The following is a 15,381-nucleotide window of genomic DNA, read 5'->3' on the forward strand; positions in this document are numbered from 1 at the left end:
GGCAATAACGTTAACAAAAAGAATTATTAACCAGTTTCTACTTCTTTGGGTGTCTTAACAGGGAGGAAAAAAAAAAATCCACCGAACTACAGACATTTGCTTAAATCTCATTAAGCAATAATATACCAAAGCATTATGTTGCTAATAGAGATGCAATTTAGACAAAGCCACTTACTTCTCCAATGCTATGCAACTGCTGTGCAATATGCCGTAGGTCATCTTCACTTGCTAGGGGGTTAAGGTGTTCCTGTACATCATACACAAACTGCTGCAAGGACATCAGCTGGTTGGGTCCATTCATTTTTCTCCATGAAGGCAGTGTGGAGATTATTTTTTCACACAGATGACTCATAGGTGGGCAAGTCTTACAAAGGCACAGAAAACACTCATTTGTAATTCTACTCTGCTGAGAATAACAGTCTGATTGTTTTTTGGGGTTTGGGGTTTTTTTTCTTCCTTACAAGATTTAATGCATCCATGAGTATATCCATGTCTAAATAGTACCCCTTGTGATGGGCAATTCCAGAAACAACTTTTTCATTGAAATGAGCAAACTTTCCAAACATCACCGTTATTACAAAGGGAATACTGACATATGGAACAAAGTTTAGTTTATATTGTCCTGCCTTGTCAAATGTGGTGACCACCTAGAATAGTGACGTCAAAATGTATCAGTTGCCTTCATGCATCTAGAAGGTAATCTTTATTTCAGAAATTGCCAACATTTAATTAAGATCTGTACTCATCAGTATTTGTACAGTACCGATTTACTTCAGCAGGTGAGACAGCAGGGTACCAGATAAGAAATAAAGATGATACTTTTTATCTCTTGATTGTCTTGGATATCACTGAAGCCTTAATCCTACACTCTCAAGCCACATCACACACTTCTTACGCAGCAAAGCCCTCCTGATTTCAAGCTAGTGACCATGGCTACAATAAAGTTTTGTCACAGAACAGAAGCTTATTAAATCAAGAGATCATTTGGAACATAAAATAGGCTGAATTTTGCATAAACCCAAACATATTCTTTGATCTACAGAATGAACTCAGTAATACAGTTACTTTTAATTAATTTTAAAAAAAATACCAATTCAGAAGTAGCTGCAAAAGTCTGTGTCTCACAAGTAAGAGGGCCTTTGGTATGAAGGAATTTAAATTAAATTAAATGCATTTAGCACAGGCTACATAGCAACTTGACTTGGTCACCCTCAGTATGGAAGGCTCTGTGGATTCATGGTGGTAACATGAAACCATGGTTGTTTTACCTTTAGTCTCATACACATATACCTACACATACACAACTCCGTAACATATTTTTCAGTGAAGTAGTGCAGTAAAAAGTTAATGCATATTAGTTCACACATTTATATTGGCAATTATCTTTCTAACAGTCAAGGAAACTGTTCTACTCTGGTTTGTTTTTTTTTTTTTTCACAAAAAACCTGCCTGAAATATATTTTGTTTCTCTGTAATGCTACACTGATTAAAAAAAAAATTAAAAAAAAAGCAAAACAAAAGAAGGGCCAATGCTGAAATCCAATCACTGTCAATTCAAAACAGGAAACTAACTTTGTACTGAAAATCCCAAATAATTTCCTTTCAAAAGAGATAATTTTTGTGACCTGTACAAAACTTATACAGTTTTGAAAATGCTGACTGAATTGTTAACTTCAGAAGTTTGTTCATCACCAGGTCTGTCATGCATGCTGCTAAAAAACTGGAACAGCACTCATTTAAGTTTCATAATATAAATACTAAATTTACACAAGATTTTCACATTTTGGCTGTGCCAACCCAGACCATTAGATATTACTTACAGAAATTATCTGGCTTCTTATTTCTTGCAAATGATTTCGGAGAAGCTTCATATCTTTAGACCCAGATGCTCCAGCATCCAAGACAAATAACTTGTCTGAAATTTGCAGATCATTTCCAAATCTAAAAAAGAAAAAGCGAACAATTATATACTTAGTTCAAAACGCTGTTTTATTTCTTAATCTAGTTGTACTTCAGTCTTAAATTACACAGAAGTTATTTTTTCTTCAAGGAATGATGAAAAGGTTGAAGTACTGATTGTGCTAAGATATTTTATAAGCACAGACAGTATAGCTGCTCTCTAATTTTATTGAAAATAAACAGATATTGAGAGAAAGCTGTATTAGCTAAGGAAAAAGACTGAAGAGGCATAAGAAAATGATAACTGAATCACAGGACTTTTAATTACAAAATCAAACATTTTAACAGAGAAAGGATAGAAGGAATTAATTCTTTTTAAGGTCTTTATTGTTTTATTTCTTCTCAATTTAAATAATTTGGATGTCATTGCTATTGACACCAGCTGTCTTTCTCATTTACTTTTGACTTTTCAGCTGCACATACTTGTTTTCCTAACTCTGGACTGGTTTGCATTTTAAAAGGATTCTAACACCAAAGATCTGTTTCTAGTACAGTTCAGACAAGTGTCTACGCTTACAGGTATGGATGGTTCCATGTATTGCCCACTTATGTGCTCACCTTTATATAATAGTATGTTCATGAAAAAAATCCCTATTTCCATCTACAATTAGCATGCTTTCCAAACATTAGATGAAGAAGGCTGTAAGTTCCCTAGCTTCTAGGTACCTTTTGGATGACCTTGTAACCTCTGTGACTCCAGATCATCCAGCTCTTCAAAAACTGTGTAAGAATTACCTCCTGGTCTGGTTTCAAGTTTTTTCCCTACCCATCCTAAATCAATTCAGAGCAAAGGGCAGCTCTCCTGTAAAGTCCCCTCTTTCACACCCAGAGTTTGTAGCTGAGAACAGCCAACTTTTGTTCTGAGACTGGTGCAAAACCTGAGCACCAAGATGTTAAGACAAATGGCCAATACAGGCCTTTGGATGTATCCCAGTGTTTACAGGGTAAGACTTCCTATGCCTCAACTCATTTTTGCACCACTTGGATCTTTATAGCTCACTTAAGTGAGCAGCTCACTCACTGTACTATTTGTAAACATTTCTATCTTCACGCAGTATGATCATACTCAAAATATCATAAGATCACAAAGCATAAGCCATATAAAGACCTTTTACATATTTCTGTGCATTATAGTACTTTTTCTTTCCAATTGACATGTTCAAACACTACATATATAGACTTACCTGTTCCTGATTTCTTTCAACAATGACATATCTTTGTCATACCAAAACTCTCCTCCAACAGGCCGTGGAAGATTCACTATGTCAGCATGTGTGGCGACCAAAACAACACGCAGTGGTCTTTTCAGCTTCCCACCAAATGCTAGAACAGAAACAACAGCACTCCCTTACTATAAGCGTATGAACATGGCTGTCTTACGGAGACAGGAAAGTAGCAATACATTTTACATTCTTCATACCAATCACTTTTGCAGTGGATTTACCAACTCTTAAGCATAGCCACTGTGCTTACACACCACTGGTGCCTTGGCTGTTATCTGCCTACAGGATTGTCTACATAATGTTCAATTTGAATAGCTAGACTCTTTGATTAACATCAGATACATTGATATTACATGACTTCATTGTTCTAACAAAAACATTAATAACACTAATGATCTCTCTATTAGCTACAAACTATGGTAGTGTGAGGAAAAATAATTTAAAATAACAGCTTCTTGAAAGGGTTTCTCATAATCTTTAGATGGTCCTTAATACTACAGGTGCAGAGTAGAGGATTGCAAGTAGAACACAAATAATCTACAACAGTCATAGATTGGTATGAACGCTATTTTGCAGTACTTACACAATGACCTCTCACTTAGGTGAGAGTTAAGTAGGAAAGCCTGGCAGAAACCATGAAAAAGAATGAGAAAAAAAGAAAGACACAAATGGTATGAATGAGGTGACAGTACAGAACATAGAGTTTTCAATCTTTTCTCAAACTGATCTTCCAGAAATGAGAAGACATCATTAGACTATTTTTCAAAAAGATAGTACATCCAATCCTGCTATTCTAGTCTGAAAAAAACTTCACATGGGAGAAATATGCCTACATCACTGCTCAGTTTTCATCAACTAAGAGCTACAGAATCTTGATGTATTCATAAAAAGCCACATTTTCCCAAACTGCAGTGTAGCACTTCAAGGTAAGTATTTTGTAATATTTTTTTTGGGGTGTGTGGGGTGGGTGCAGCTAAAGGACCTAGACAAAATAACTGGGAAGTAATTCCAAAAGTTTGAGTTTTCTGCTAACATCAGTTACTAAATATTACTTTTTATTTGTAGTAGTACAAAAATGTATGGGTACCCAAATTGAACTGACCAGTGTAAACACTGATTTAAGCAAAGTGTCTGAAGAATGCTGATAATTAGATCAGCAAGAAGAAACTATTACCTCAAATTCAAACTCGGTCAAACCAAGAACTAAGTTTCTTCACTAGACTGAGGAGCTGTGAAAAGCTTTCAGCAACTGCAAACTAACTGTATTTTCAGCTTTGATATTTTTCTGCAAATTTCTAAGCTTTTACTTCCAGAAGTAATTTCACATCAGTTAGATCCAAATGCTCGTATTGTTAACTTTGTGTTTTGATCTAAAATGGAAAATCAATTACAAGCAGATGCCTGAACTGACAACTGAAGGTCTGCCTTGGCTCATCATTATCTGGCTCAGACAATGCATACAGAACTAAGCAGAACAAAAAGACGGGGGAAATACTCTTTGCACTATGGAAGTATTTGATATGCTTGTCTGGTGAATTCCTAGCAGCATTATAAATGTTCATGAGCACTGAGTTCGATCCACTGACTGTAATAACATTTTGGTTCCTAGAACCAAGACACATGTCTGAGCTTGGTTTGTCCATGAAACTGTCCCAGTCTGCAGACCAATGCTCAGCTACAAACTTCAACAAGTTATATGGTATATATACCTAGAACTAGACATCTTAAGGAAAAAAAGAATTGTTTGCCTGAAGTAACTTTCAGTTTGTTAGAAAGGTTGAATATAAAACAAGTCAACTTCCTTAAAACTTGTGCAAAGTCTGAGAATATGCAAAATGAAATTTACAAGAAATATGGATTTCTGTACACCCTGGTGCACCAAAAGGTGAACATATTTGAAGTCTGAATACAACTCTAGTTAAACATGTTAAAGGTGCATGTACTGAGAGGTATGCCAGTCCACAATGGTTCTGTCCTGTTCTCACTGACAAGACTAATTTATGCTGGAAACACTTAATTGGGGTTAGATACAAATAGCACTTAAGCAATGTGTCTAAGACTGGTTTTACCTTTTAAATGGTTCCAACCCTCTGAAACACTTTTCCATGTAGATTATGAGACATAAAACTATATTTGCCTTTTACAGATGTAAATCCCAGTGCCACAAAGGCTGCCCTGTACATCATGACCCTTTTTGGTTGGACTAAGTCATATGTACAACTCTTCAGGCTTGTTCAACAGATAAAATTTCCTTTCTCTAAGAAACCTTATATAAAGTTTGTTTGAATGCATGTGGATGAAAACACAGTAACAGTATTTGACACAGATGATAAACAGTTACTGAGAAACACAAGAAGCTTTATCCTAGAGTCCCCAAATATTCCATTAACAGGCAGAAGAGCGTACCTATTGGCTCCTCAACTGGGACTAACGATTTCAGGAAACTGAGCCAAAAGGTCACTTGGTTTAACTGGATTTCATAAGGCTCCTCGAGACTAAAAAGCACCATGTGAATTGCAGTGGGATCATTTGCAGCAAAATAATCGTAACAGCAGAAATACACAGGATTCCCAGAGAATTCCCAGATGCTGAAATCACCAACACCTGGAAAACAGATGAACAGTTGAATAGATCACACTTTGTCAGTAACAATAAAGCATCTTTCAGCCATGGAAAGACAAATGAGAGTCAACCTGACTTAAACTTTCACAAAGCTAAACCATATGCATTTGAGAAAATAAAGACTGCAAATGCAATCATGAACAAAGAGAATGGGTTTCAGTCAGTTTCAGAGGCTGAGAAGGTGGGGTCCTCACGATCTGTTCCTCTTTCACATTCACTTCTCTAAGACATTCAGCTGGTTGCCACATGGGAGCATCTGTGCATTAAATGCATGGAGCCTTATATATTAAATTGGTCTCTGCCTCGCACAGCAGCAACGGGTCTTGTAATTCCCTTGAAAAACAAGAATAATGGCTCCCAATGCTTCCTGCTCACCCCAAAAAGCTCAACATTTTTATTGATTTTTCTTTTTAACATGCCACCACTAGTATTAAAAACAGCTGAAGGACATTCTCAAAGAAGCCATTTGCTTTACAAAATTGTACTATTCACAACACATTGTTAAGTCAGGGCTGAAGAATCACCACGTTAAGGATTCCAACAGCACTGTGCTGCTTTTTGCCATCTCCTTTAGCTTCAGGTGAGAAAAGTACTGGTGTGTTGCACTGCATGGCACCTCCCAGATGCACTATATGTTTAGTGTGAAGTCTGGCACACTTGCACAATCTCTATTTAAAAAAATGCTCAGTAAGATGCACCTCACACTTCTAGAAGAAAAACCAGAAACCTCAAATCTGCTGTTATGAGTACAGCTATTCAGAGTTCATCCGTGTGCACCCTTTCATTCTGTATCAACACAGCATGGAAAGAAACCCCGTCTGACAGTCTGTTAACGCAACTCTATTTCACTGCAGAATTTCATTGGTTTCAAATTATACTGAAAGAGGAAATTAGCTGGACAAAGAACAACCTTTAACTATACGGCAAACTCTTCAGCATCTAGGACAAACCATTTTGTCACTGCATGTGTTAGTGTGTATACACTGCGTTCATAAATAGGTTTCCCTCTCCAAAGCAAAATCTTGATTAATCCTAATTCAGCCTGAAAACTGCAGCTTCTAAGGTGTGCAAAGCTTTTTCCTTACGAGGAGATCCTACTGGGAGAGATTTAGACACCTGTATAAGGATTAGCATGGCTGGTGGTGTATGTGAACCATTTGTACGGTCTTCACAGTCAAAAGCCACACATGTCCTTATGACAGCTTCTCTGACCGACCCCTCTTACTGCTAACTGGTTTCAATCACAAAGCAGTTAGCTTTCTTTCTGAAAACCATGAAGCTCCACCCACCATGTTTGGTGTGCTCTAGGGACTCACCAAACATGCTCCAGCCCTGTCATGGGGTGAGAATGTTAGGTCCTTCATACAGCTGGGGGCCACTTACATGGTGAGGACATTTGGGTCTATGGGACCAGATTAAACCTGATAAAATCCCCAAAGGACATACTAGTGCGAAAGAGACTTCACATAGTAACTGGTTTGCCAACCCACTCTTACTATACCAAATCCCTCCTGCCCCAGTTCAAAATCATTACTATATGATGCTATAAGCATCTGACACAAGTGATTACTATGTGTATTACTCATACAGAACTTCATGAAGATTTACTTCCTGCTTAAACAAACCAAACCCCACCAGTGCTGGATTCTCAACCACAGTCACTACCATATCAAGTCTGATTTTTTTTTTCTTTCATTTTTGTTGTTAAAAACAAGCAACGTGGCATTAACCATCCCACAGCATTAAGGGACGCCAGCCCAGGGCTCTACTTACCATGCAAGCAGGCATTCTGAATGTCAATGGCCTTGGTGGACTGGTCATCAACAGAGAAGTGAGAGTAATGAGAAGGTGAAACGAAAGCTTCTAATACTCCTTTGGTCAGGCCAGGCTCAAACATCATACTACGACTTCTCACGCTGACATTCTCACAGCCAGGATAAAGATTTGTAATGCTTACTGAAACTGGGTCAGAAAAGGAAAATAAGATTATAAACCATGTGAAAATCACAACCAGATCACTTCAAAATAAGTATTCAAAGCATAAAAACTGATTAACCCCCCCCCAAACTGCTCTTCAAAGAAAGGAGACGCCTACCAAGCTGTAAGCGTATGCAGCTACGTCCTTACTGTGAAAATATTAGAATGATCTCATGTAGCACTTACTGCCCTTTAGCAGATACACCACTGGGTGTGAAGCACAGAAGAAAATGGAATAATTTGTGAATGAAAGGTTCCAATAGTTAAAATTCTTCTATGTTATTTTTTTAGCTAAGGGCTGCAATTTCACGGCATGGTCTATTTTTATGGGCATGGAAATGCTACATATTCATATAGTTGCTTCCTGTAAGTCAGAATAAAAATATCACTGTGTAACAACTGTTTCTGGGGAGATGTGAGAGAAAAGCCCATATTGTTTCCTCCTGAGGGCCTCATCCTCACTCAGTGCTAACAAAACCGTTATTTCATTCTCTCTTCATCTCCCACTGCGCTGCCCCACACTGCCACTGTAGCACATATATACCTTAAAACAAGCACTGACAGCCCTTACTTCTCAGGTGTCCTGCATGAACATTTTCACTTCACAAAAGGTAAGCAAGTTTTGTTCATATGTATTTACTAATTTGGGGGTTTATTTTGAGCCAAATAAACTTAGTTGCATCTCATCCCTCAACCTGGACACTAAGGTCATTACTCTTGATTCCCTACAGCTAATGACAGACACACTGCCTCCAGAGCACAGTAGTAGTAGCTGTTGTTGCTCACACTGCAAACACTGGAAGCTTGTTTTCTTCTCACAATACATTTCTAAAAAGCTGTCCTTTTTTCTTCTAAAGCATCAACCCATAAATTACATCAATATGAAGTTATATCTGACATACCTTTAAATCTTGGTGCGAGGGAACTGCAGCAAACAACACTTGACTATGTTCATGTCATAGTCAAAATTTAACCAAATTTTCTTAACCAAAATTATTTTACTAATAAGCAATTTAAGTTCATGCTTAATTCAGATTCCCCAAGAGTAACTTGAGAAATGAAAGGACTTCTTAATTGCCTTGCCCCATCTAGTGGAGAAAGTAAAGATTTATTTCCCTCACCAGATGATGAATTCTGATATATGGGCTTTAATACAGAAAGACACTACCTGTCAGCTGTAAAAGTATATGCTCATGTTTGATCCTCTAGTGTAGTACTTAAATCTCTACGCTCTTGTAAATAAATACATGGTGAATTCACCCACTTACTTTTTCAGAATTTAAAAAAACCTCAGCACATGATCAAGTATAGACCAAACTTGTCTATATGGTTTAAAAGTGTATTTGATTATGTCACTCAACCCATCATATTTTTTACATGTTATATATTGCTTTTCATCCAAAAAGAAAAAAAACAGAAACAAGCAAAAACTAAAATGTCAAACATTAAAACAATACCATAGTTGCTTTGTTTGCATAGAACTGCACAAGTTTCAATGTACACAGCCCTGTACAACTTTCTGGCTTTATATCTAGCTAAACTATTTTCAAGTGTATGGGATTCTGTGGCCACACTTCTGCAGCCATTCTTCTACAACGTATCTCCCCTTGTACAACACAGTAAATTCAGATAAATAAATCAAGACATTCTGATTGATTCATTTAATCAGTTGCAAATGCAATGACAATCTCTGTGCCAGGTAACTTGTCTTGTTAAGCCACTCTGTAAGCATTATCCAAAGGTTTTTAAAGAAAAAGGCAACCCTGACCTCATCTAAACCTGACATAGTACAAATACTTCTAAACATCAGTTTAAACTTGAGCTCCTCAAAGTGCCTGCTTAGCTTGTATATATTGTGCACCCTCTCAGTGTTAGAAGAGGGACTTAGACAAATAGTTCACTATGCTTTCCACTGTCTTGCCACCATTGAGGATTCTTCCAAAGCCAGGTGCATGCTGAAATGTAAACCTGGTTAGTTCCTCCAGATCCTACAGCTCTTGCCACTTCACGCAGGCCAACTGGTGCTACACGGGCAAAGCTTCCCTATTGTTTACACACACTTAATTCAGTTTAGAAAACCTCCATTTTTACCTTATTTGGAATCAACTTTAGACACCTCTGAATGGGTTAATCCCCTCCTGTACCTTACAGAAAAGCACTCCAAGGGATCAGGGGTAGTTCCGAATCCTCTGTTAGTACTTAAAAGATCACATAAAAGATGCAGCATCTGTTTCAATTTTGCACGGTTTGGTGAAGCTACTCGAACAAAAAAGGCTAACAAAACCACGACAGTGGAATCTGGTCATGACACTGGTGTTCACAGCCTAGGGCTTTTTGTGAAAAATAAACAGCAGTGTTTGCAAGTACTGTCCTCCACTCTCCATGTTCACTTATGGAGCATGTAAGTAAACAAAACCTTAACTACTTCTGCACCCTCCACACCTGCTGCTCCTCTTTGCTCTTACTTCAGGTATGAGCCTGTGCACAGAGAAGTCAACACCCTCTCTGCTTTGGTTTCTTACACATTTAGCCTGTCCTGTCTTTTGCAGTGCAGCCAACAGGTCTTCCTTAGGAGCTACACAGAGTAAGAGGAAAATGTTTTCTTGTTCAAACATTATAGCTTTGAAGCCATACCTGAAGGTTTGGAAGACAAAGGAGATGGAGGGAATCTAGTTGAGTTTGTGGAGGACAGCCTAGGCCTGCGTCTTCGGAAGAAGCTTCGTATCAGGCCACACTTGAGAGACTCCACAAGGGTTGTCTTCCCAGCACCAGAGTGTCCAAACAACTTCAGTTTGATCCGGGGCTGTGGGTTCTGCGTGTGCCGCAGCTGCTGGATAAAAAGCCCCCGGTGCGTATCCTAAAATTCAACATAAAGAAAAAATCAAAATGTGTGGCAGGGAACTTCTGCCTCTCAACAAAGTCAAAACACAGGGTTTAGATACTGCCAGGCTGGTGTTCATCTGAATCAGTTCCTCCATCTGCTTCATCATGATCAAGTGATACTGGCAGAAGAGCAGGGGTAGGAAGACCACGCACAGCTGACTGCATGCTCTCAAGAGCCACCTTGAGTCTTCATGAAAATCATATGACTTGAGGCTCAACATCAGTGAATGGGATCATTTTGAGCTCTGATGGAGAGGGCAAAGGAGGAAAAACTAGCCTCTTCCTGTACCCATTCTTACCTGTCAGTCTCAGCAGTGTAACCATTATCCACAATAATATATATAAATACATGCAGCACTGAATAATTTTGCAGCGACAGCTACCACCTCAGCAATCCAAAAACTTGATGTGCATTCCCCCTCTTCTTTACATCAACTTTTTTGGTACTTCACATATTTGGAAGAATTCTCCTTTTCCCTCTCCCACCTCCCCCCACCCAGTTCTCTGTTTATTTCCACTACAGTTCTTTGCAAGGCAAGTATTGCTTTTCCCAGACCACTCTATCTCTCCTCTCCCCACACACTTGCTCTTCTTTACCTTAAAAGACCTCTTGCATACTATTCACATTCCAGTTTTCTACCCCTCTACTGCAAGTGTACATCCTCCGGACTGGCTTCTCTCTTTACTCCCAGGCCTCAACACATCTGCCTCCCTACTCAATTCTCTTCTCACAGGTATGCCCTCTGCATGCACTCACTTTCTCTTTCACAGCTGCAATCTCATTCTCCTACACAAGCCTTCCTCAAATCCAATCGCATCTTCTGTGGAAGAGCTTTCCACTTGGAGCAATCCCATTACCCCTCTGTATCTTGTCTTGTAGTATCTGAAGGATACTCCTCCTGTTCCTGCCAAGGAGTTGGGAATGAACAAATCAGATCTGTCTCTCCTCTTTAGACAGCAAGAGGCAATCAGACATGGATGCTCTATTTCCCACACAAGTTGAGCTTGAAAAATCAACTCAACAAGGGGGAATGCAGCGCAGGACAGCAAACTACCAGCTGTCTCTCACCACAGAAAGGCCTGTTTTAAGGAAACAGGGAGACAGCAAAAAGCTGGAAGGGAAAAGGAACTAGCTTCATCTTCCCTTCCTTCATTCCTCCATCTGGAGCTAAGAGAGGCTCCATTGTTCTACATTTGTACTGAGTTTAACATGTAGGATGAGTCATTAAATGAGCACCTACAGCCATCCAAAATTATAAGCATGCGGCAATTAAGCTCAGAAACAGTAGTGCATGTAATTTAGTTCCTTCTCCGCTATTAGGCATTTATTAAATAACTTAGTCACAATGCGAATACTGCACCCCCCCACGGCTAATAGTGAATCCTCTGCAAGAGCCACTGACAGGAGTCTTCATGTGAGTGCCATCAGGGACAAAACCCTCCACAGACAATGGAAATAAAACAAGTGTCAGATACACTGCACTAGACTATATCAAACATTTTCAGTAGTACTAGAATAATTTCAGTGGTTTGATGTAATTTCATTTGATCAGATTCTCTGTTACAAAGTGTACTCTGATGAAGTATATAATTATCATATACTTTCCCCATATATGTAGACGGGCCTCCAATAATTAACTATAATCTGCTATCAAGACGACAGTTACAGCTATCAACATCTCTTTCAGAAACAATTTATCTGACCTTCTTCCTTTTGTTCTAGGTCAACTTGTACTGTTCCATATTTACAGTGGGACAAACCCACGCATTTATCCACCTGTATGCAGACAAAGGCAAGGGTTCGGTGCAGGGATACAACTAATCAAAATCGATCCTGTTAGAACACGTGTTTACAAAAGTTATCATTGCAAAAGAAGCCTGAACTTTGGCACTTTTTGACACCTTCACTGATACATTTTAAGGACATGATTCTTCTTCCACCCTGGCAATGTCTGGTACATCATCTTCTATTGCTACTATGAAATAGTAATTTATTTCAGACTTCCACAGACTCATTAATTAAAACCAGATTGTTTTAACTGGTCTTGCCCGTACTCTCCAGGCAGGTGGTCCCTGAACTTTTATGGCATGAGTGACACTGCCTATCCAGAATAATTGATGTGTATCAGATGTGTCAGACTTAAAACAAGCCCAGAGCAGCTCTCCATTCTAGTTGTCTGGGGATTTGGAGATACTGAAATTGCAGAACTAAAAGAAGACATTGAAAACTCATGCAATTATTTCACATGGTATTACAGTTTTCAGAAGGGGCACAAACCTCTCATACTTCATAATACTGATCTAACTAAAACGGTGATGGCGGGGAAATAAGTCCTCTTGGGGGATATGCTAATTCTTAATAGTTTATTTTCCAGTTTCTTCTAAACACCTTAGATGCTTTACTAGGCACTGTCAGATACAGCATAAGAGATCAGTGGTGCAGACTAGCTTAGCCATTTTTGTTAATATGGCTATATTAGCTTTAACTGAGAGCATTATTTTAAATTAAATATATGAGAATAAAGAAAAAAAGAATACACCATTCCAGTAAGGATTTCTGCAACAGCTTTTTAGAATGGCTTGGACAAATATCTTATTGTATGATTTCCCATGGTCAAACTTTTCTTGGCCTCTTAAAAACATGAAAACCTCACAATTCATGCATTCCTAACCTTTTTAAGTCTTCCAAGCAGACTGGCTACGTGTTCATGCTGCTCTGCTCTGGCGAGATCTTCTGCTGTTTTCCCATCCTGTTAAAACACAAATTATTAGCAGCAGTTCCTTTCTTTTTTCTACAATATAGAAAATCACATGCAACATTGCTCAGCTGCTCAAGGCAGTAACAGAATTGCTGTCAGATGCAAATGAAATGGGGAGACACCCCCCCCCCCCCCCAACTAACAGCTAGTAATGATCACTCCCCACCAGAATCTGTTTTTTAAAATTGTAAAAAAAAAAAAAAAAAAGAAGGTCCAATGCAGAAAAATGGCATTTCCTTTACAAATTGGTGTCTGGATGCCACTGTAACAAGATACTTTGAATTCAGAACCAGAGAGCAATGTGAGTACTCCCCCATCTGAATTCCTCTTCTCACCAGTTAGAGGATGGCAGTGATTTCTAGATATTACACACTGAACAGATCTAAAAGTTTAAATAGTTCACAAGGAGGGGACAAATCAGCATATTCACTTGCATGAACAGCAGGCGAATTTTGTTTACTAATGGATAAAGAATGGCAGCAGCATCAGTCACTGGAGATTTCCAGAAAGTGAGAACATTGTAAGGGATGTGGTTTAAACTGCAACAGCAAATTTAAAAGGAGAAGCAAAGCTGCCTTCAGCATTCTGGTCTTGTCATTTAATTACCCATGTTTCACAGGTCAGCAGCTTAATATTAAATAATTTAATTATTTAATATTAAATAACATATTGAAAGAAAAATGGCTCACTACTTTCACTTTTATAACTACATTAATGCTTTTGTATTTTTTTAAAATTTTAGTAACAGATAAATAATTTATGAGCATTTTGCTTCTTTCACTCTCTCAGATTAGAGCTTTCAATTATTAACTAGTAGTGGAAAACTAAGACCCCTTTCTTGGGTTTCTAGCTTCGATTTTGCTAGTTTTTCATGTGAAACCTGCATTGTTTTAAGTAGTTACTGAGTTTACTGTAATTATTATCCCTACATATGAAATATATATCTTTGACAACTCTGTGTCCACCTAGAAAAGGCATTTGCAGGTTTCCATAAAGGTTATTATGTACTCCAGAACTTCAGACAGAACAGGAATTGAACATCAGCATTAGCAAGAAACAGCTAAAACTGTACATGATGGCATGAACTGACTAAATATGAACCAATACCTTACCCTTAAATTCCTTCCATAGTTGACATATAATTGCAACTTTAGTGAAGAAACATCTGAATGTATAATTTTCCTTAGAGAAGACATATTAAAGGGGAAGCATCCTTTGTCTGTGCTGACCCTACCCTCTGAATCCCAGTTAATCCTGAGTGCCTGCCGCATGAGAGGAAGAGTGGTCCAGTGGCTGGGTAGCTAGCCTGCCATCAGGAGAACTGCTTCAAAACTTCTAGTGCTTCCTGAGTTTCCAGTCTTGGGCACATCCAGGGGAATCCAAAACCTTCAAATAAAGGGGAAACCTTGATCCCCTTCCTACAAATCCCTGTGGTAACAGGATGTGGCCTTCACCAACCTAAGTGTGAATTTTATCCAAATCCTCAAACATCTGGTCTTCTCTTAAGTCCAAAGTGCTACTGCTACAGCCTGGCCTTGCACTGTTCCAGAGCACAATATGTTCCCATTCCAACACGAGGTTGGAGGTGGCTTGGAAAACTCCAGCACCAAGCAAGTATGCAGTGACAGATCCCTGCACAGGCACTGTCCCTTTGAATCACAGCAGGTCACACACCTCTGGTGGGCACGCCACAAGAGCCCTGGCATGGCTGGGGTGAGGTGACACTCTTGCTTGCTGTGTCTCATTGCTCCATGGGGGTTTGTTCCGGCTCCAAGCCTGGCCTTGGCTAAACAGCTGTACCCTGATAAAACAGGGGTTTTAGCTCAGGCACAGCTACTTGGTCACAAACACAATGGAACTAACCATCTGGTGAACATCTGGCAAGGAGTGTGGATGGCAGCAGCTCAGCCAGAGCCAGATCAGTGTGCACAGTTATAATGGGATGGAAATGACTGCTC

General features: G+C 38.9%; 1 protein-coding gene across 4 annotated transcripts in view; it reads right to left on the reverse strand.

Moving 5' to 3' along the window:
• Window positions 1-15,381, reverse strand: part of DAPK1 (death associated protein kinase 1) — a 92,140-nt gene that overhangs the window by 2,838 nt on the left and 73,921 nt on the right. For 3 of the 4 annotated variants that reach the window (XM_055790407.1, XM_055790406.1, XM_055790405.1), the window contains exons 19-25: window positions 13,337-13,414; window positions 10,416-10,638; window positions 7,578-7,766; window positions 5,589-5,786; window positions 3,144-3,282; window positions 1,821-1,941; window positions 176-364 (exon numbers count right to left, since the gene is read on the reverse strand). In XM_055790407.1, coding sequence (XP_055646382.1) covers window positions 176-364; window positions 1,821-1,941; window positions 3,144-3,282; window positions 5,589-5,786; window positions 7,578-7,766; window positions 10,416-10,638; window positions 13,337-13,414 — 1,137 coding nt within the window. Of the gene's footprint in view, window positions 1-175; window positions 365-1,820; window positions 1,942-3,143; window positions 3,283-5,588; window positions 5,787-7,577; window positions 7,767-10,415; window positions 10,639-11,174; window positions 11,570-13,336; window positions 13,415-15,381 lie in introns of those variants that run through there. The other variant, XM_055790408.1, reaches the window with a different exon arrangement.

The sequence above is a fragment of the Falco peregrinus genome, chromosome Z, assembly GCF_023634155.1.
Source record: "Falco peregrinus isolate bFalPer1 chromosome Z, bFalPer1.pri, whole genome shotgun sequence".
NCBI lineage: Eukaryota > Metazoa > Chordata > Aves > Falconiformes > Falconidae > Falco > Falco peregrinus.